The sequence below is a fragment of the Mastacembelus armatus genome, chromosome 11, assembly GCF_900324485.2.
Source record: "Mastacembelus armatus chromosome 11, fMasArm1.2, whole genome shotgun sequence".
Taxonomy (NCBI): Eukaryota; Metazoa; Chordata; class Actinopteri; order Synbranchiformes; family Mastacembelidae; genus Mastacembelus; species Mastacembelus armatus.
This window is the reverse complement of record NC_046643.1, coordinates 11,208,340-11,229,200: the sequence shown is the minus strand read 5'-3', so window position 1 is coordinate 11,229,200 and position 20,861 is coordinate 11,208,340. Positions and strand designations below refer to the sequence as shown.

Here is a 20,861-nt window from a genome sequence, read left to right as displayed (position 1 = left end):
TGCATTAGCCAAGGCACAACACCAATATTGTGGAGAAGCTGAACTAATGTGGGGCAAAAAAAAAAAGTTTTTTTTTTTTTTTTTTAGTGTGTGAAAAGAAGGTATCAAAGTGTTAACTGTTAGGTAAACATTAGGACAAACAGTTGGTTAATTTGTATAAAAGCTACTGAAGCAATTGCCCCCTTTATTAACAATAGTGTTAAAAAATCATCCAGTTTAAAGTAAAATCAAATTCATGAAAAGTGGTTTGGTTGAGAGCACACTATAGTTGATTTGCCATGGCTGATTGGAGGACATCAGACAAAAGATAGATAGGAGCTGGTGATTCCTTAATATACTCTCCAGTATGTATGCAGTCATTTTTGTTGTGCACTAACTGGAGTTAAAAAGAGATTGGGATTACTTTTATTTATTGCCACTAACAATGCAAGTGTCCTGGGAGAAAGAATGATGTGGAATAAAAATTTGATTAGTCTATTGGCTTACAAGTTTCCAGTATCAGTATCATATTGCCCCAGGTATGTGCAATGTGTGTGTGTGTGTTTTTTTTTTTTTTTTTTTTTATGGAAGCGAGATGCTTGAAATAGCTCTGATTGACAGGTATAGAGACACAGTTACTATAACAACTACCTCCTGGCTCTCATGAGCACTTCCATCTCTCTCTGTCTCTCTCCTTCTCCACCCCCCTCACCTCTTCTCTTTTCATTTTCTTTTACCAGCTTTCCTTTTTACCCCCTGTCTCCCTCTCACCCCCTCACTATGTGCATGTGTGGGTGTGGAGGGAAGAGATTATGAAAAAGAACTCGACTGCAATATTCCTTCACACAGAGATGTTTGTGTTGCAAGATAGAGAGGCCTGGCACCAGCTATTGGATCTAACCTGTGTGGGTGAGGGTAGGCGAGAGTGGGAAGATGAAACATGCTTATACAACACGGGCAAATAAGCCTTTTATATTCTTTCGTGTTTCCATTTTGGTGCTTGTTCCTCTGTCAGGTTGAGCAGCTCTGCTTGTATAATCACGCAAGTCCACTGTGCAGTGTTCCTGCCTGTGTGCGTGCATGTGTGGGTGTCTTTGCATGTGAGTACACACTCGTGTCAGCAAGCTGCACACTGCGGCCACCTGATATGAGTGAATTTGAAGCACAATAGCATCTAGTGGGACTGACACCGGAGAGCACAGAGGAGGAGAGAGAAAGTGTATGTGTGTATGTGTGTGCGCGTGCTGCTGGGAAGAAGATGGACGTCATTGCTGCCACCTGCTTTAGTGGGACAAAGGCCAGACGCATACACACTTGCATATGCAGACAGCCAAGCAGAGGTCAAAGCAATCTCTTAACATAGCATTAATGATATGATTTACTTAACCTTCTTGTGCTGAAGCTACCTCAGGCCTGGCGTTCCCTCCTGTCAGAAACCCCACGCCCTCTCCTCCCCCCGTCCCTGCCTCTCCTTTCATCTCCCCATCTCTGAGTCATCACACAGGGTGAGAGGTCTGAGGAAAACAAGCTGCCAGAGTTGGACATGCCATAAGAATGCAGCACCTGTCAGGCCTGTGTGTGTGTGTGTGTGTGTGTGCGTGCGTGCGTGCGTGCGTGCGTGCGTGTGCGCGTGTGTGTGTGTGTGTGTGTGTGTGTGTGTGTTTGTGTGCGTACATGGGCATGCAGCTGTCTCAGAGCGTCTGTCATCAGGAGAAAGCAGGGAACATTTCCAAGTTTTACTGTAAATACAAAGACACAGGCCAACCACATGTGTGTGTGTATACATATATTATATGTACTGTATATATTTTATGTATATCTTTCTGCCTGTGTGTGTGTGTGTGTGTGCTCTTGTCACTGTGGTTTTCTGTAGAAGTTGCTCTGACGTTTTATTGATTGGTTGTTTCACTTTGTGTCAGGAAATGAGAGGGCAGGTCTCACCACCTGTGTGACCCCAGCTACAGAGAGCTCTTCTAATGATCTGAGCTCGGCTACCTGGGTCTCGGGCTACAACCAGCTCCTCACTTAGCTCTGATTAATAGCACACCCATCAGTCTTGCACCACAGCCAAGACAGACACTTCTCCTGTGTGTGTTTTTCAGATCAAATAATGAGAGCACCTGTAGACGTCTCCATTCCCTTCAGCTTGTTGCACAAGTTGACAATTAAAAAAAAAAAAAAAAAAAGAAAGTGAGCAGTGCATCAGGTTTGTGTGGCTGAGTGCTTTCAGTATTGATCTTTTTGATGCTGCAGGTTGACCAGTTAAGTTTTGATCTGTATTTCTGATGTAAACTTGTGCTGATGCCATCGGCTTGCTGGTAAAGTAAGGGGGTAATTTCAAGCTGTTCACACGGCGAAGGGTGATAATTCAGAATTAATTAGGCTATGATACACGGGGGAAGGCGCAGCCCATAATAAGACATTTAAAACAGGATGGGATCTGGTATCCAAGTGCAGGGTCTCCATAGAGACTGTTGCTATGGCGGAGAGAAATCTCACCTCATTAGGAACAAATATAAATAGCCTTGCGACTCAGCTTATGGTCATGATGCCCACGGCTGAAAGAACAGGCTCGGAGGCTTCCAGGTCAACGATGCAAGATGAGAGTTAAAATGCAGAGAAAAACGAACTGATAAATGGAGGAAATTAAGAGAATTAGAAGAAGGGAAGGAGGGAGGGAAAAGAGCGAGTTCCTGAGAGAAGAAATGGGAGTAGGAGGATGTATGTGTAGGAAAGAAGGAAAGATTGATGAGGGAGGGGGGGAAATGGAGCCAGAAAGAAAGTTTGTCACTGCTGCCTGACAAAAATGCCTCAAATGACAACCTGTTTGTTTTCATACTTGAACTAAAATTGTCCTGAGCTCTTTCACCAGAAGGCCCCTTCAAAAAATCCGTTCAGTAGCAGAGTATCTTTGTCTTCATAATGATGGAATTAAAACAGTATTGACATGTTGTTTGCTTTACAATGAAATAACATTACAAAACATACAAGCAAGATAAAATTCCAATACGTATGTGAAAGAAGAGGCCTGACTAAAATAGCACAATGAGATAGTGTGAATGACTTATGAAAATATGGCTGAATTTATTATAATTTTTTTTTTTTTCTTCATCTCCAAGAACAGACTTTTGCAGAACCGTACATAACGAGCGAGGAGGAGCGGAGAGAAGAGGAAGTCAGGAGTTGTGGGAGGAAAGATGGGAGTGGGGGCTGCGAGAGAGGTTGACAGCCAAGTGGAGAGGAGACAGATGGGAGCAAAGAGAAAACTTGAGACATCCACCGGTGATTGCATCAACAGGTCTGAATCCCTCCAGGTATGCTGCAGTGTTACTACAGTATTGACTCATCTTATTGTTGACCATTCAGGGGTCCTGTATGACCACTCTGACAAACCAGACTTTGAGCTGTCACTGAAATACACACAATCTCATTTGTGCTGACACACACACACACACACACACACACAATGTGAAAAGAGGCAGCAGACGACAAAGAAAGCCTGGTTAGTGACATAACTTTAAGGAGGGTTTTTGGACTCTGTGCGTCCCTGTTTCTACTCAAACCTTGCAAACTTATTTTTCCTTAAAGGAACAAAATCATTTCATTTTTAGTTAGTGGGCATAATCGTTGCCTGACACTGGGTTTCCTCATTCTCCCTTTTTCCTCATTAATTGCATCTACTCGCTGGAATGTGGCTCTTTTAATAGGGGAAATGTTACAGCAGAGATCTGTTTGCATTGTAAATGTTCTCACATCAGTGGCTGCTGTGTAGCCTTTGCAAATTTCAGGCAAACTGATGGGTCAATTAAGGCAGGAAAAGAAGAGAGACTCCCTCCTCTCGATGCAAATAAACCTTAAAAGCTTGTCGCAGCTTTCTGTTCTTCAAAGCTAAATGGTTTTCTCCGCCTTTGTTGTGAACAGTGTGTTTTCAACTCAGGAACAAAGGTGTCTGCGACTGAAAGATGAAAACTGCGACAACTGATGAAGATGGTATAGAGTTCAGACGTATGTTTGTGTGGGCTGTCTAATTGAGGAGATTGTTTGATTCCTCTCTCTCTGCGTTTTCCTTTTTTTTTTTTTTCCCCTTTCTCTCTGAAGACCTGTCAAACTCGCAATGAGCGAAAACAACGTGCATAGGAGGATTGGAGGAACCAGGAGGGAAGAGAGTGGAGATGGAAAGACGGTGTTTAGGAAGAAAAGGAGGGAGTTTACGCCCACTGCCTAAAGAGATGAGAAGACAGGCAGAGGAGAGGAGAATGTGTGGAGGAAGCAGTGTGTGAGTGCCAGAGCTCATCAGCCTGTCAAACATCCGTTATAGACCACAAACCCACACAGCCATCGCTCCTCTGAGGTCTATCACTTAACAGGTGCACTTCCTTCACCTTCACACACGTTTCCTATATGCTCTGATACACTATAGGTGTAGGTGGCCACATGTATGCACATCAAGTATGAGCCTTGTCCCACCGAGCACAAACCCTGGATGATTTCCAAAGTGTGAAGGTGATCCACAGTGAGTCACTCTCATTGATCAGAAAATAAAACCAGTCAGGTGGCTTTGCGTGGCTTTGCCCCCCCCCCCCCCCCCCCCCAGCTCCTAACTGTTTTAGCTCTGCGCTGGCACAGTCTGAGTGTGCACTCTCAGCCCAACCCACGTTTGAACCCACATTATTTCTCACTGTGCTCATAGTTTTGTAATTCTGACTGCTGACGCACTGCATCTAAATTCACCATCCACTTTCCCTACAGGGTTACATCAGGGCTTCATACACTTTTTGTGTGTGTGTGTGTGTGTGTGTGTGTGTGTGTGTGTGTGTGTGTGTGTGTTACCTCATGTACATCCAGCTATAGGTACAGTTTTTACAGTTTTCAACACAGTGTGTTGCATAATGGTGTTATCATAACGACCACTTCAAATTAGGGTTAATGTTCATTGTCAGTCTTTGTGAAATCAGTGAGTTGTGCCTCGGAAACCTGGTTTAAAGACTCGTCCTAATATCTAGCTGCTCCATAGAGATCTGCACTGCTTTACTTTATCCCTCTCTACACCTTCACCCAACGTTGTTCACATATATTTACATGCAGATTCTCAATTTATGACATCCAGCTGTATTTCTCCAATAGTGATATGTGTGTTATTAATATAAAACCAGTTGTGAAGCAGAATTGTGACTCTGGGTAGATCATGTTCATTATTTTAAGATGAAACTCAGTATTAATGATGCTGTATCATAGTATCAGTACAACAAAATGTAGTTTAGCATCTAAAAAATAAGGCACTAAGTGTAGGAAATACATACATGCATGTATACATGTGGGGTAGTTAGTGATACTGATAGTTTGAAGGGATTTAATTGTTATATATATATATAAAAGTGACATCACATGTTAGTAGTGGATCTATAATATGGACAGAAATCAATAGTATGTACGGTAGAAATGATTATGATTATGTTATATAAGAAAGGTGATGGAGACCGGTTGCAGGGTTTGAATTGGAAAACCTCCACCCAGTTGGTTTTTCCTATTTGAATCCAGATGCTGATAGCCTCTTTCAAAATATCATAAACAGCATTATTCTTACCCTGAGCCAAAAGTTCACATAAAAACAAAACCGTAAGAGTTATGCATTGTTAATTAGAATTAATATAGCCGAAAAGAACGGCTGCACTGCTGCCCTCACTTAAGAAGCAAAGGAGGAGGTCTATTTGTCTGTTTCTTGTCTGTGGCTGTCTAGTCACTCGGCCACATGCTCCATCATAGTTTAAATATTCATAGCCTGTGCTCTGAATATTCATGAGGTCGCCATTAATATTTATGAGCTTCACTTGTTGAGGTGTCATTCGATCTCTTGTACGCACATGCACACAGACATTTACATACACTGATGATCAAGGAGATAGTTATGTCTACATGGGCAGATTCATAAGCAGTGGTGTAAGTTACTCTGAAGCTGTAGTGTAATTTGAAATACAAATTGTGGATAGAGATCAACCTCTTAAAAAAAAAACCTCTGCTATCTAGTAAAGTATTAAAGGAATGGGTTGACATCTTGCGATCTTGCTGAGTTGAGAGGATTGATACCCCTCGAAACTGTTAGCCTGGATCTGCCCTAAACGAAAATAGTTTACTACTGCTTCTGAAGCTCACTAATTACCATGTTATATATTAATAGTTTAATCAGTACAGAAATGAAAAGTAAAAAAGGCAACTGGCAGAGATTCAAGAAAGTTAATGTTCCTGGAAAGATAATGATATTTAGAGCTGGATGAGTAACTTTCCAAAAATCTGTAAATAGTCACTTTTACACTTTAGTTTTCCTACAAAATAAACAAACAAACAATCTGTTCATTAGTGAGCCGAGCTAGCTGTTCCTGCATGTTTCCAGTCTTCACGCTAAGCTAAGCTAACCAACTCCTAGTTGGAACTTATATAAGTTACCGTATTTTCTGGACTATAAGTCATGCTTTTTTTTTTTTGCCTCTGGCTTATGGTGTGACTTATGTAGCGAAGCACCTTATATGTGTATATTTACACATTTGTTTTGTTGAGTAGTCATTAGCATTAGAAAGCGCTCGTGGTCCTTTTGACTCAACTGAAGATAATATTATATCGCCTAAAAAGTAATTTATGTTCACGCTAAACTATAACTCCTAGTACAACATAGGTGAAAATGCCGTCCAGGTAATAAAGTCTGCAGCTGAAATAATGTTTGGAGTGAGTGTCGGCATTCAGACAACCCAAGAGAGGAGGAGGACACGCCACTTCACCTTATCACTGACATTGGCAGAATTAAATGCGACTTATATATATGTTTTTTTCTGTTCAACAAGGCCATTTTTACTAAAAGCGACTTCTGGTGTGACTTATAGTCCAGATAATACGGTATTTATCATACAGTGGTATGAGTGTTCTCAGCTCAGCAAGATATTTATTCCTACTGAGTGATGCAAACATTAAAGTCTATACAACAAGCTGACACTGTAGTTTTGAAGGGTAACGTGTTTGTGGGTCCAGTAAATAAAATAAAGACTTACTTTTACAGTATGTGTCAAACAGAATGTGTTTACTCTCCACTGTCTCGCTGAGACGAGGGCCACTCTAATCCCAGTTCCAGTAGAGTCTTTAAACAGCTATGCCTGCACCTCAGTGAGGCTCTGGAACTGATGTAGCACTATACACTACACATACAAATACAGTCAGCTGTGTACTTTCTAATGAGCTGGGTTTATATAACACGTCACATCAGTGGCGGTATTTCTGTGAGCGTGTAATAGGAATCGAGCGCCACTGAGTCTCTGTGCTCTGTGCACACATGCCAACCATAGTCCGAGAACCAACAGACAGCAGGTGTCTGTGTGTTTCTGTCATAGGACACTTTTCTGGATGAATTTTAGGTTATTTGTACACCCACTGTTTTTGGCAGTGTTTGGGTTAAGGATGATGTAGCATTGTTCCTTGTAAGTCAGTGAAGTGTCATAAAAACATGACAATAGAAGTGTGTGTGTGTGTGTGTGTGTGTGTGTGTGTGTGTGTGATGCACTTACATAGCAATGTCTGCTTGCTTTTCAATGACGCACATCCTGAAGCCTGTGCTCAGTCATCTCTGTAGTTTGTGGTTTTAGCACTCAGCTCATTGTGTTTTTTCCCCCTAGGTCACATATGTAGTATTTATAATACTGTTACCTATTGCATATATTGTATTGTATATGTAGTATTGTCACAAAAAATATATTTCATTTTTTTCTCTAAATCAATATCAACAAATTTATATTTGTGTCCACACAGTATTTATTCTCAGTTGAGGCTATTTATTGTATGTTATATAAAAAATACAAGTATTACCTGAAATTAAAGTTACATTCACAGTTTTCTAATTATGAATAACAACTAGCATTAAATTCAAATCTCAATAAGCTCTCTATCGCTATTATAAATGTTTATTGTCTCTAGGTAACAGATGAGAGGCTGCCAGATCTTATCAAACGCTACGAGTCTGTCCTTTGACAGGAACCTTCTGCTACCAGGTGTACAGTGTTGGTTAGAGTTTGTTAAAAACAAGATCTGGTTCAATATACATATAAATGACTTCAGTTTTAAACTTCAGTGTTTTAAACAGTTCCAACCAGTAATTTTCTATCTTGGCTGAAGCTGTGAAGTAGGTTTGCCTCATCCAGGCTCCATTTATCACATATCAGAGAGATCTCGGGTTATATCTTGTGTAATTTTGCCTTTGAATAATGGAGTCTGTCAATGACTTTGAACTGAATGAGTCTAGAATTAATAGGACAAGAATGAATCTCCGCAAGACTTGATACTCCTATTTCCTCATAGATCTGTGGTCCCTGTTCATTCTCCCATTTGGTCGTGATTGCTTTCACAGAAGGAAATGTTAATCATAGAAGTAAAGCACAGACTCAACAGGACCCGTTTACAAGCATGATGTTTTTAAACCAGAAGATGAGGCCTGTTTAAAATTAGCCATATGGGTGAGCATGTAGTTTCCAATCTGCAGTAACATGAAGATGTTATTGATGGGAAGTCTACATTTCTTTTGCAACAGAGCTAAAGAAGCAGGAGACATATGCAGATGATGTTACTGATAATATATGTATATATCCTTCAACTGTGAGAGACCGTTATGTCAAGGTGATGGTAATGCTGGATTTCCAGTTATTGGAGGTTGGATTTTTTTTGCATCTAAATGAGAAGGACCTCTAAAGTGTTTGACAGTAACCAGTAATTTATTATTACAGGTATTAACTTAGAACAAAATCACTAGTCGTGTAGTTGGAAAAGACCCTGAATCATTGCTGGACTTGGGCAACTGCCCCTTGGTCCCCAAAGATCTGGTCTTGCTGTGTATGAACTCTCTTCATTTGATTCTATGTGTGGCTACAGGCAGGACTGTAGCTATCCTTGAACTTGGACATATGACCTCAGTATTTTTATAACCTGGCTGCGATACTGATATAAGATTTGGTAACGTTCAACAAGATGTCAGCTGTGTAACAGGATACTGTACTACTTGTGTCTGCTGTGGTGTAACTACAGAAAGATAAGGCCCAATCATTCAGAGCAGCTCTGTGGTAAATGCAGACAGACATGATCATAATGGGCCCCAGTCTCCTGTACAGAGCTAAAGCTACTGTTGAGATCGTTTTTCTAAAATGTTTGCTTGGTGGGAAAATTTGGACTTGTGATGTCAGTGTTTCTAAAATCTTGGCCATTATCCTGCTCCCAAGCGCAGCTACAGGGAAACAAAGAGAGCAGTTTATTTGCTGGTTATCACCAGTGATGAAAAGTAACTAGCTTTTAGTCTTTATTTGGATTTTTTTTTTAATATAATTATGACTTGACCACTCTTCTTTTGCCTGCATGAGATAAGAACAATGGGGAATCAGGATTTCTGATACTTCAGAGTAATACCACAATATCAAAAGTACTCCATTCCCAGTAAAGTGTTTTAAAGTGCTCATAATGCTTACAATTTTGCATTTGAGTTTTCCTATTTAGATGAATTACATTACATTGGTGGAGCATTATGCATTTGTGGCTGCATTCAAATGTTGACTACATGATAAATGACTGGGTAGTTTAATCTACAACAGTGCATCATGGGTTTTGTGTGTCAAATCATAAAATGTAAAGTATATATATAAAACTACAATTCTGGGATGCAAAATAACCACAAATAGACACAAAACAACCACAGACACACAAAATAACCACAAATAGACACAAGATCCCTACAAAGAGACTCAAACTAGCTACAAGTAGATGCAAAATTACTAAAACAACCTGCAAAACGACCCCATACGGACACAAAACGGCCACCAATGTCTTTTTCAGTCAGGATTACTGGATGGGCCTACGGGGCCTGGGAATCCAGAGGGTTCCTGGAGCTCACCTGCAAAATATCCCCAAAAAACACATAAAAACAACAACAAAAAGGTGGAAATGCCCTCAAAAAGACACAAACGGACTGCAAAGTGAAGCAAAATTATTACAAAGATACTGAATACAAAGAAGAAATGAAAATAACCAAAGATATTGAGACATGTTCGCCTTTTTCATAAAAAGATGGGGCCTTTTAAATGTCTCTGTGACCAGGGGCCCATTGTGTCACAACCTATAACATAGTAGTACATTCAAATTAGTATTTAAGCACAGTCCTGGAGTAAAATGTAGATTCCAGCACTGCATTACAGTCCTTTTTCCTTTTTTTGTTCTTTAATGGAGCTGTAAGTTCCTTCTTGTGTCCCCCCAGGTGCTGGTTATTGCAGTATCTGCAGTAGTAAAGGAGGCGGAACTGGAGCCGAGATGGAGGACAAAGAGAGACAGGGACGGAGACGGAGAGAGGAGCGCGCTGCTGGAGGGCTGGCTCTCGTGCATATCTCTCGCACGCTTGTGTTGAGTGTGTGTGTGTGTGTGTGTGTGTGTGGGCGCGTGGCTCCGGGTTCAGAGCCCCCCCCCCTCATTCTCTCTACTCCTCCCTCCGCTCCTCCTGCTCCGACAGAGACAGGCAAAAGGCGGAGGAGGACCAACGGAGCCCACAGTCAACAGACACTGGGTGTTCGGCAGCCGGTCGGTCGGTCGGTCGGTCGGTTGGTAAGCAGAAGAGCGGGGAAGACGACGGCTCACGGTAAGATAACGGACCGCGGTGACGATTGTAACGTTACGTCTCGTCGATCAGCTCGATGAAGTTAACGGTCGCTCCGCTTCTTGTCTCTGGGGTTTTCTAGACGCTGTCACCAGTCACAGTAACGTTACATCTGGACGCTGTTTTAATCATTTTGCCGAAACCCCACAGAGAAAACAGCTAAATTAGGACTAACGTTAGCTGGATCAGTCGCATGTCCCCGGGCTCGGTAACGGTAGCGCCGCGGCTCAATGAATGACAACGGCCGGTGAATGTATGAGGATCCACTTTACTCGGTAGGTTTTTAATCTGAATTTTCAGCGATGCTGCTGCTTCTCTCTTTATATTTCTGCTTTGGGTGCGTGTGTTTTGGCTGTAGAGATGTGAGTTTACAGCTGATTTAATTTGTTTACCGGCTGACGTCGCTGTGTAAAGTCCCTTTCTGTTAGCAGCTATAAAATCGTTAACTCTCGCTGGGTCTCCTTCTTCCGCCGTCCAAACTAACATCGCGGTGAGCGCGGTGAGCGCGGTGAGGTCCCTGAGCTGCAGGTCCAGTCCCTGCCCCGGTGTAAAAATAGTCGGCTTAGCGCGGGTCACGATAATGCGACACACACAAACACCGGCTCTGCGCTTTCGATCTACCGGGACCGAGAGTCCCATCCAGAAAGTAGCTAGATCGCACATGGCTGATGGTGCCCCCTTATTGGCTCCGTCCCGTTATGTGGGTCAACAGGACGCCACAAAGTTATCCGTGAAGATGACACCTGTTTGTCTGGGCTTTTTTTGTTTTTTCTTCTTTTTTTTTTTCTTTTACCGCATCCTCCGTTTAAACGCGTGACCGCTGCGACACAATGAGGCTGCCATCCGCTATAGAGTGAGCTGTAGTTAGGACGCATCATTTTGGATGAAGTGGCCTTTAACATCGCCACTTTGTGCTGCACCGTGTTGTATGTATGCAGGTATCTCCCCCACCTCCGGTTTGAGTTCAGCTGCAGTAGCAGTAGCAGCAGCAGCAGCAGCAGCAGCAGCTGTTGCAACCACAGCTCACTTTGGTATTAAGGCTGCTGTGGGTGCACAGGTGCTCAGGACTCAAAGGACAATGTAACCCAAATTGTACTTGTCTAGCCTACTTTCTGCTCTTTTACTTGTCTTAAAGTGGAGGGTGAAGCAATTCGTGGCCAGTTTTATTTGACTTGAACATGCTGCAGTGAGGAGACTGAAGAAAACCTGCTCAAAAAGGGGCAAGATTTTAGCTTTAAATGTAAAATGTGCAGGCACAAAAGCTGCATTATTATATGTGAACAAATAAAAATAGTATGAAAAGGGAAAAAACAAAAAAACAAAAACGAATGACCCTATTAAAAACGAGGAAAAACAAAAGCAGCCCAATTAGAGGCTTGGGGGCAAAGCCTGTGCACATTATGGATAAACAAAGCACTGAAGGCTATGGGTTTGCCTCACAATTCACAATTATTCTTTTAAACCTGCTCTCTCTTTGTTTTAGTCTCCTGCTGAATCATTTCCTAATGAGCTCCGAGCTGAGGGAGAGAAAACATGAAATCCATGTTTTTGTATTCAGCTGAAACCTTAGGGACAAAACACAAACAGCCGCTTCTGTGACCACAGGCATGACATCCTCTAGTCTTATAGATTTTCTTGAGATTGAAGAGTGCAGATGCAAAAGAAAGCAGAGCAAAGTGTCCTCAGAGATGGCAAATTGTACAGATCTACAAGTGGACAGAACAGGAGAATCTTCCCAAGTACAATGGTAGATCTCAGTGTTGAACATTACACTGATAGTTATAGCCCTGATATTCAAACATTGATTTTTCTGTGGTCTTAATTACAAACATGATTGTAGAGGATTAAGGACTTGCTTCAGCTGACAATGGCCATCTAAAGTAGCTTTTGGATATTTTCCCACAGGCCTGCCTGTGTGTCAGTGTAGATGAGCCAGGCAGCTTTTGGCTGGAGAAGAAAGGTGTCCTGGTGAGTAAGTGGCTCCGAGGTTGGAGGCTTCAGGGAGAACAGCAGATGGATGATGATGTAGCGGGTGCTGGCGCTCCCAGCCTCCCGCTGCCATCCGTCACGCGCTAATGATCGTGTCACACCTTCTCCCCGGGCGGCCAGCCGCTTCTGCAGCGCTCAGCTCAAAAACTGGTAGCTCTCCTCAAATCCCTTCTACATGGCCGTCGGCTGAAAAGCCCAGAGACGGACTGTGCTGCAGCCTCCCTGTCGCTAATTCCTCACTTCTCTCTTTCTCCATCGCCTTCCTTCACCTCTCTTCACCTTTAAAGTCCCCACAGGCTGCCTCCTCATCTCTCTTCATCCCCTGCTTCCCTCGCCACCCATTCATCTTGGTTTCTCTGTAGTGCATCTGCTCCCTGGCATTCTTCTTCCCTCTATCTCCAAACGTCATGTTCCCATTCTTCTCTTATTGCTGTAGATTCACAGCTTCTACACAGTTCAATACCAAGCTTGCTCTTGTTTAATACTTTTCTTTTAGATGCAGTGATTTAAGGCAATGCATCATTTCTTTTTCCATTCCCCCACCTCTGTGTGGTCTGAGCTCAGGGTCAGCTACAGTGCACCAACCATGGAGGTGGTCTGTTTGGTTAAAGGACACCTCAGCAAGAACCTGCCAACAGCACATCAGGGAGCCCCCCTAGTTATTATGTCCTTTTGAGTGTTTCTCTGGACTATTTCCTCTCTCCTGGACTGAACTAGACCCTAAGACAGGGCTACAGATCATTTACAGCGTTGCACAGTTTTCAGTACATCTGATGCTTATTGTCTCAATTAACTGTCTTATCTATAAAATGTCAGAGCGGACTGAAAAAATGCACTACTCACAGAGCGTGGCATTTTCTGACTAAGAAAAGCAACAAATGTTCACGTTTGAGAAACTGGAACCACAGATTGTTGTGTAATATGATGATACATCAACCATAAAAACAATTTTCTGTTCATTTTTTTTTTTTTTATCCATCAACCTCATATGGGTTAATTTCTAATAAGCTTGGTTTAGTATAATGTCCTTTCAGTCCATGATGACCAGTGGCCGTTCCTGTAATCCCTTTTCCATGAGTTGTATCATCAAACTAAGTTCTCTGGAAAGCCTTAATGTAAAATGGTCTTAGTATGAGCGGAATAATTATCAATGCATACATCTATGAAAAAATGTACAGGCTTTTTTTTATAATACCTAATATCTAAATACTTATATGCCTCAGTTATTATATAAGTGCTACACTGTGGAGCCATTTTAACAATATTTTCAAAACCATTCAGTTTTACATCAACATATGCAGAAAGCGCACACATCTCTTTACCAGACTAAAAATATTTAGTTCTGGGTGGAATTGCTGCTGTCATGTATTGTGTTTCATTGAGGCAGCATGGGAAATAAACACCACTTTGGCTGCGCATGGACTGACAGAGATCTTTTTTTAAAAACTGCTATTATCTCCAGTCGGGTGTTAAATAACTACGTTGTGGGACACAGCATCCTCTGAGCTCGTTATTCTGTCCCAGGTGTTACAGGAATAAGCGTCCCCTTGAGCTTCTGTGTAACAGCGGAATGTGTCCCCACTGAACGCAGTTGGCCCTTTTGAAAAGATGGTGGAATGCCACTTCCTCTTGTGTGTGTGTGTGCGCGCGCGCATGTCTGTCTCTTTGGTCTCAGCAATATTCTCACCACTGGGATCAGAGACTCCGCTTTGCATTCTGGGAATATCAGTTCTGGTGGATCGGATGATACTCTCCACAGCTGCTGTTTCTAAGAAAAGCTCGAGTGCACACTCAAACACACACACACACACACCCTTACACACCCACCAGACATGGTTTTACATGAGCTACACACATGTAAAAACATAAGAAATTACCACATCCAAGCACAGGCTTATATGTTACCGTCACAGATGCATAGGCACACTTACTGTAATGCACTTAAAGTAGCAATTAACTGTCAAGCCTGGAGACCTTTTAGGAATACACACACACACACACACACACACAGTGTCCACTAAGCTTAACTACTTGATGTCATTTCCAGCAGCCATGCTTTTGTGCTCTGGTAACTGTTTGATATGAGTTTATGTATGTGTGGGGTTTTGTGAAATAGTGTAGTGGTGTTTCTGTTGTACAATGACCACTAGCACATTTTTTTCCCTTCTGTGTTTTTTGATCTCTTCAGGCTATTTTCCATTGGCCAGTAAAGGACGGCTAGAACGAGGAACAGTAGAAAAGGCGAGCAGGGGAGGAGTGGATAATTGCGTTTCTGGTTGCCTTGTGGGAACATGGGATATATGACCTCATCATTCACCTGTGAGGCTCTCCAGTAAACAACTCCAGATAGGTAGTGTACACACACACACACACACACACACACACACACAGATTCAAATGCAAGCACAGGATGTAAGATCTTTTTACCTAGCAGTAAAATATACAGAAGCTGACGTTATGTGGGTTAACACACACTGCCTGACAGTGTGCGTTGTGTGTTGTTTAGAAGGATGACTGAAGCGGCTGTAGAAAGTGCCGATGTCCTCCACAAACCCTGTGATGTGATGTCATGTGACATCGTCAGCTGCCCCACCCCTCCACCATGTGAGTCCCTCTGCAGTCAGAGGGAGGATGAGGACTGTCACCATGACAGTGAGAAGCTGGAGCAGCAGGTAAAAGACACTAAACATAGCTCCTGCTATGTCCCACATTAATAATGCACCACCTGAAAATTATGCATCCCCTCCTCACATGCTCGTTTTATGACAAATTGTGTCCTCACTTGCAGAAACACTGTAACCAGGTGCAACCAAAGAAAAAAGTTAAGGTAAGCTAAAATAATTCTGCCTCTCATTATTCATTCCCACTGAAATATCGATTGCATTACCCTCTATGAATTTGTAATATTGCTTGCTTGTGTGTGTATTTCAGACCAAAGGAAAGTTGGTGCGCAGTATGGCTGTTTGTGAGGAGTCCTCACCCTTTGAAGAAAACCAGGTAACACACACAAACACGTACCATATCAACATCCACCTTATCATCATCATCATCACCACACTCAAATTACTCTTTATTTTCCTCCCTCTTTAGGCATCTCCAGACGCAAACTTCTCATCTAGCTGCCATGACAACGAGAGAACGTCCTGTAAGGAGGACGAGCAGGAGAAGAGCACAGATCCAAAGAAGCATTCACTGTCCAAAGGTGCATGTGTGTCTCATAAACACAAGACAATAAAAAGCAAATACAATATAATAAAATGTGATTCAGTGTTGCTATTTACATGTAGTTCTCTAGCGGGGTTTGATATTGCAATTCACTTTTTGTATTTTTATTTTTATTTTCTCATAATACATTCTGCCTGTGTCACTCTCAGAGTCCAGCGTGGAGTACACCGACTCCACCGGCATAGATCTGCACCAGTTTATCGTTGACACCCTCAACAGCAACCCCAGAGACCGCATGATGCTGCTTAAACTGGAGCAGGACATGATCGACTTCATCACCAGCAATAGGTGTGTGTGTGTGTGTGTGTGTGTGTGTGTGTGTGTGTGTGTGTGTGTGTGTGTGTGTGTGTGTGTGTGTGTGTGTGTGTGTGTGTGTGTGTGTGTGTGAGTGAAGGAATGGATACATCGTTGGGTTTTCAGTGTTTTCACTCTGCCTGTTTAAATGTGCTGAAATAAAAACTTGCACGCACACAAAATCCTATTAAAGATGAAATACACTTTTACAGCAATTCAAAATATGTTTTCAACTCATATATTACAATTCTGTCCATACAGCTTATTCAGCACACGGATCAATATATTGAGCCAGTTATATTAGTGTGGGTGTGTTCAAGTCACTTGGGATGAAATTTGAGTTTAGCAAAATATATATATATATATCACCAGACTAAATCTACCTTCTGCTCTCTCCCTCTCTATCTCCGTTACTTTTTTCCCCCTTTAACTCACATCTTCTTTTCACCCTGACCCTCTCTTCCCTAATTTATACCCTTTTCTCAGTCCCTTTAAGAAGTTCCCTCATATGTCATCTTACCACCGTATGCTGGTCCATCGGGTGGCGGCCTACTTTGGCATGGAGCACAATGTAGACCAGACAGGCAAGTCTGTCATCATCAACAGGACCAGCAGCACACGCATGTACGCACGCTTAACAGGTCTTTGAGTCTATGCATGTAAATCCTCGCCTTGTAGTGCTAACTAATTATGGGTGTTACTTGTTTGTCTGCTAAGACCGGAGCACAGTTTTCTGGATGAGGTGCATAAGGACAAGACAGAAGAAATCCACAGATGGAAAATAATTTTAAAGAGAGACAGCTCCGATGACCAGGTTTGTATGTCCACCTGCATCTGTAGCTGCCGGTCTTCCTGGAATTTCCTCTCTGAATGACATTGATTGTATCCTGTCATTGTTACGACCTGTTCTTGTTTTCATCCCTACAGACCCGACTCCACCCCTTACGAGAGAAGCAAAGCAGGTCAATGGAGGAGAGAGAGGAGGAGTACCAACGAGCACGAGACCGAATCTTTAACCAAGAGGTGAGAGGGCACAGACAGGCAGATGTGACGTAGAGACAAAGAGGAGAGGAGACTCACTAATTTCTCTGCTGTACTTTTACAGCCTCACTGCCCCCAGGAGAGCGCCCATGCAGAAACCAGGTAACCTTGCCTCCAGTGTATTTTCTCCATGTGCCTTTTCAGCTTATTATAGTTAGATGGGAACATTAATATATGTCTGTGTGTGTGCGCTGTGTGCAGAGCTGTGGAGGAGTACAATCCATATGCTGAGACCCAGAGGAGAAGGCAGCTCTTCAGGTAGAGTTCAGTCATTTATCATCTTAATCTGGTCAGCCTGGCTGGCACGGAGTCTGCAGCGGAAACAGATAGAGGACCTACATTAGTTTATTTGTGTGTGTGTGTGTCTCAGGGTTTAGGATTCTCTGCAATCTTGAAAGAAAATCATTGAAGGAAAATATTTATAGATAATTTATCTCAATAAAATTTAAACCTCCTGTCAGTGCATCATTACATGTGGCATCTTAGCAGATGTAGAACCCACTTTGTCCCCAATTTACATAAATGGCATGCCTCAGATGAAGTAATAAGGTTGTAGGATAATTCTGGATGTGCCTCACAGAGGGAGCCGTGACAGCTCAGGCTCCAGCTGGACAGGCAGCAGCAGGCAGAGCAGCACCGAGACCGACTGTCGCTATAGCAACGACCCAAGACCTTGGAGCAGCACTGACTCTGATTCCTCCTACCAATGGACGAGTTCCGCCCCGAAACCCCATCAGCCTGCCAGGCACAGCTGGGAAGCACGAGGTTCAGGTGCGTCTTTTTAAATCTCCTGTCAGAATAACAGTTGTTCAGTTTTTAACGCTTCTTATGTCACACCTTCAGGGTGTAAATTCAGCCTTCAAGGGTACGACACTTTATTCCTCTGTACCTGTGTGCAAATAAAGTTATTCGCAGACTTCATCACGACACGTGGGAAAATCTCTCTTTATTAATTATCAGTTCTTTATTCAGTAGTGTCAAATTAACAAAAAGCAGTGGAAGTTCTTCTAGTGTGAAAATTTAACTTGATCCATGAATCTTCACACCATAGGCGTAAATTTTCACACAACACCTCCAGTCCTCTTAACATATTCAAGAATTAAAATACGTCATCGCAGAGACTGCTTTTTTTTTTTTTTCTTTCTTTTCAGACTGAGATGTTGAAATGTGAATTTCTTGTGTGCTGTGATAATAACACTGCACCTCCTCTACTCCTTTTTCCACTTTTCGCTCTTCACTGTCTCAGGCTCCATCTCTCTGTTCAGACTGTCATCCACTTGTTCCCATGCCTCCTCTCCTCCCGTCATAGAAGACCCGGCTCCCAGCTCTACCTACTTCATGGAGAACGGGATCCCTCCGGGAAGCATATTAGTGAACCCACACACTGGTACTACACGCACACACGAGATACAAGACAGGGAGATTTTAGTACACAACATGTACACATGAATCAAACTCGACCCTTTGACCTTTCAGGGCAGCCTTTTTTGAATCCTGATGGGACCCCTGCTGTGTACAACCCTCCGGACGTTCAGCAGACAGTCAGGAGCCAGACTCATCTGCAAGGTTCTCCCACTCAGCAGCAGCAGGTAACACACACACACACACACACACATAGCAGGAAATATTTTTCATGCAAGATATACACACATTTCTCTGTTGGTGTCTTTATCTCTGTGTCCATATGTGTGTCTCCTCCCAGGTGGTTCAGTACTCGTCTGTCTCTTACACAGCTCCACAGATGTTGCCTGTCACTCCCTCACAGCCATACTCAGCAGTATGTATCACAGTACAGTCTGACAACCGCAGCCCATATACGTGTATGTCTGTCTTTTTGTGGTCATCTGTGTGTGCTCGTTGACCTCTTCTCCGCTGGTCGACAGGTTGAAGATCTCTCCTCGCAGTTTGCCCACGTGACAGTGAGCTGTCAGTCAACAGGTGAAGCCCCACCCGTCTACCCTCCCAGTCAGGGTTACATCTATGCAGCTCCTCCCCCGCCTCCTCCTCCTAGCAATCCCCTCAGCTACTGCCAGCCCTCACCTCAGGTAGACACAATCACACATTTTGTTTTTCATCAAAGCCAGTACTCAAAACTACGATCTTGTAGACATCATATGTTGTATTAAATATTCTTTGAGGATTTATATCGATTGATTTGATTGGCTCATACAGTAATTGATTTTATTTTTCAAAGGGGATTTTAGACACCAGAGATTCTGCTATTTATTAGTTTATTGTCCTTTAGGTGCCTATGTATTACTACAGCCAGTACCCTACCTCAGCTCAGCATGGATGCAGGCCTGTCTCACCCCAGCACATCCCCAGCCATGTAGCACAACCAACAGGTACTTGTGTGTGTGTGTGTGTGTGTGAGTGTGAGAGAGAGAGAGAGACACACACAGAGAAACCACAGACTGTGGCGGTAGAGGAGGGGGCCGTTACACTGTCAGAGATGTAGTTCGAGGGTCTCACAGTGAACCGGTCTCTTTTCCTGCTGCTTCTATTCCTCACAGTGATGAAGACACATCCTTCAGCACTGCAACACTGTCATGTGTTAGAATTTACAGCATTGGCTGCATCCTCAGTTCTTAATGAGCAAATTTGTTTGAAAAGTGAAATCAGTCAACACCTTCTCGGCTCGGAAGTAAAATTAAAAGTGTGACATCGGAACAGAAGTGCAAATGATGCCATCAACAGGACCGCGCGAGTGATAATTTTGTTGCTCTCGAGTTTACGAACAAGCTTCACAGTCAAGATACTATATGAGCTTCGTGCTCCTTATAATATGTTCTAAAATAATTGTGGAGCTGTCATGAGGCTTATTTCTTTATGAACCTTTTACCAAACAAATTGCAGTGATGAAATATGTTGTTAATGATCACTTACATGCGTGTGTTTGAAGCAGGTTATACCCCTGTTGTGGGGGTGCAGCAGTCTTCCCAGGCCCAGACAGTTCTGGGGACTTACTCACCAATGGCCTCTCATCAGTGTAGCATGGTTCAGGTAAACACAGAAAACCACAGGGTTCATTCTCCCTCAGACTCAAACCGCAGCCCAAAAACAAACATTTAGCACTTCACAAATTTGCTGTGGAAGCAATTTTTTTGCTCTAGAGTTTTTTTTCCCCCCTCTCTGTCTCTGCAGGGAGGTGTCTCAGTGTCCTATCCCCAGAGCAAACTTGTGACCGGGGTAGGTGGGGAGGCGGGTTACTGCTGCGTTGTGCCCCCACCCTCCCACCACAGCAGCTGTCATCCTCCCAGCTGCACCAGCCTCACAGCTCCAGCATGGAACGCACAGTACTGACGATGCCTTGACGGACGGAGTGACGATACACACACACACACACACACACACACACATGCTCAACACGAACACCTTTTTTCACACCCTCTCTCACCCTTCTGTCACTCGCTTTCTTTCTGATGATGCCTATAGGCACATCGTTCACAGCATAACGAGCATGTCCACACACACAACACACACCCACTCACATACACCGATGTACCACTGTACCAAAGCTTAAAAGTATTTATCAGAGCTGCTGTATTGAATGCATAATTTATATATACAAATGGAGTTTTATATTGATAGTAAATTATATATTGTGTTTTAAGGAAATGCACTGTGTGAGGAGAATAAAGTGGACTGACGAGGTCACGTTTCTATATCA

At 42.9% G+C, this 20,861-nt stretch overlaps 1 protein-coding gene across 4 annotated transcripts; it reads left to right on the top strand.

The window, feature by feature from the left end:
- The first annotated feature begins 10,472 nt into the window (after positions 1-10,472).
- arpp21 (cAMP-regulated phosphoprotein, 21) lies at positions 10,473-20,861 on the top strand. Of its 4 annotated transcripts, XM_026300265.1 has the most exons (21): positions 10,474-10,624; positions 10,725-10,917; positions 14,820-14,981; positions 15,138-15,303; positions 15,420-15,458; positions 15,563-15,628; positions 15,722-15,833; positions 16,006-16,144; positions 16,637-16,774; positions 16,868-16,964; positions 17,078-17,173; positions 17,256-17,293; positions 17,393-17,449; positions 17,772-17,962; positions 18,438-18,578; positions 18,668-18,780; positions 18,894-18,968; positions 19,075-19,236; positions 19,437-19,536; positions 20,094-20,194; positions 20,336-20,861. In XM_026300265.1, the coding sequence occupies exons 4-21, from the start codon at positions 15,142-15,144 to the stop codon at positions 20,492-20,494; spliced, it is 1,986 nt and encodes a 661-aa protein (XP_026156050.1). In that variant the 5' UTR covers positions 10,474-10,624; positions 10,725-10,917; positions 14,820-14,981; positions 15,138-15,141; the 3' UTR covers positions 20,495-20,861. The 4 variants fall into 4 exon arrangements, with proteins under 4 accessions (XP_026156049.1, XP_026156050.1, XP_026156047.1 ...); XM_026300264.1 differs by lacking the exon at positions 10,725-10,917 and having other exon boundaries at positions 10,473-10,624; positions 15,117-15,303; XM_026300262.1 differs by lacking the exon at positions 10,725-10,917.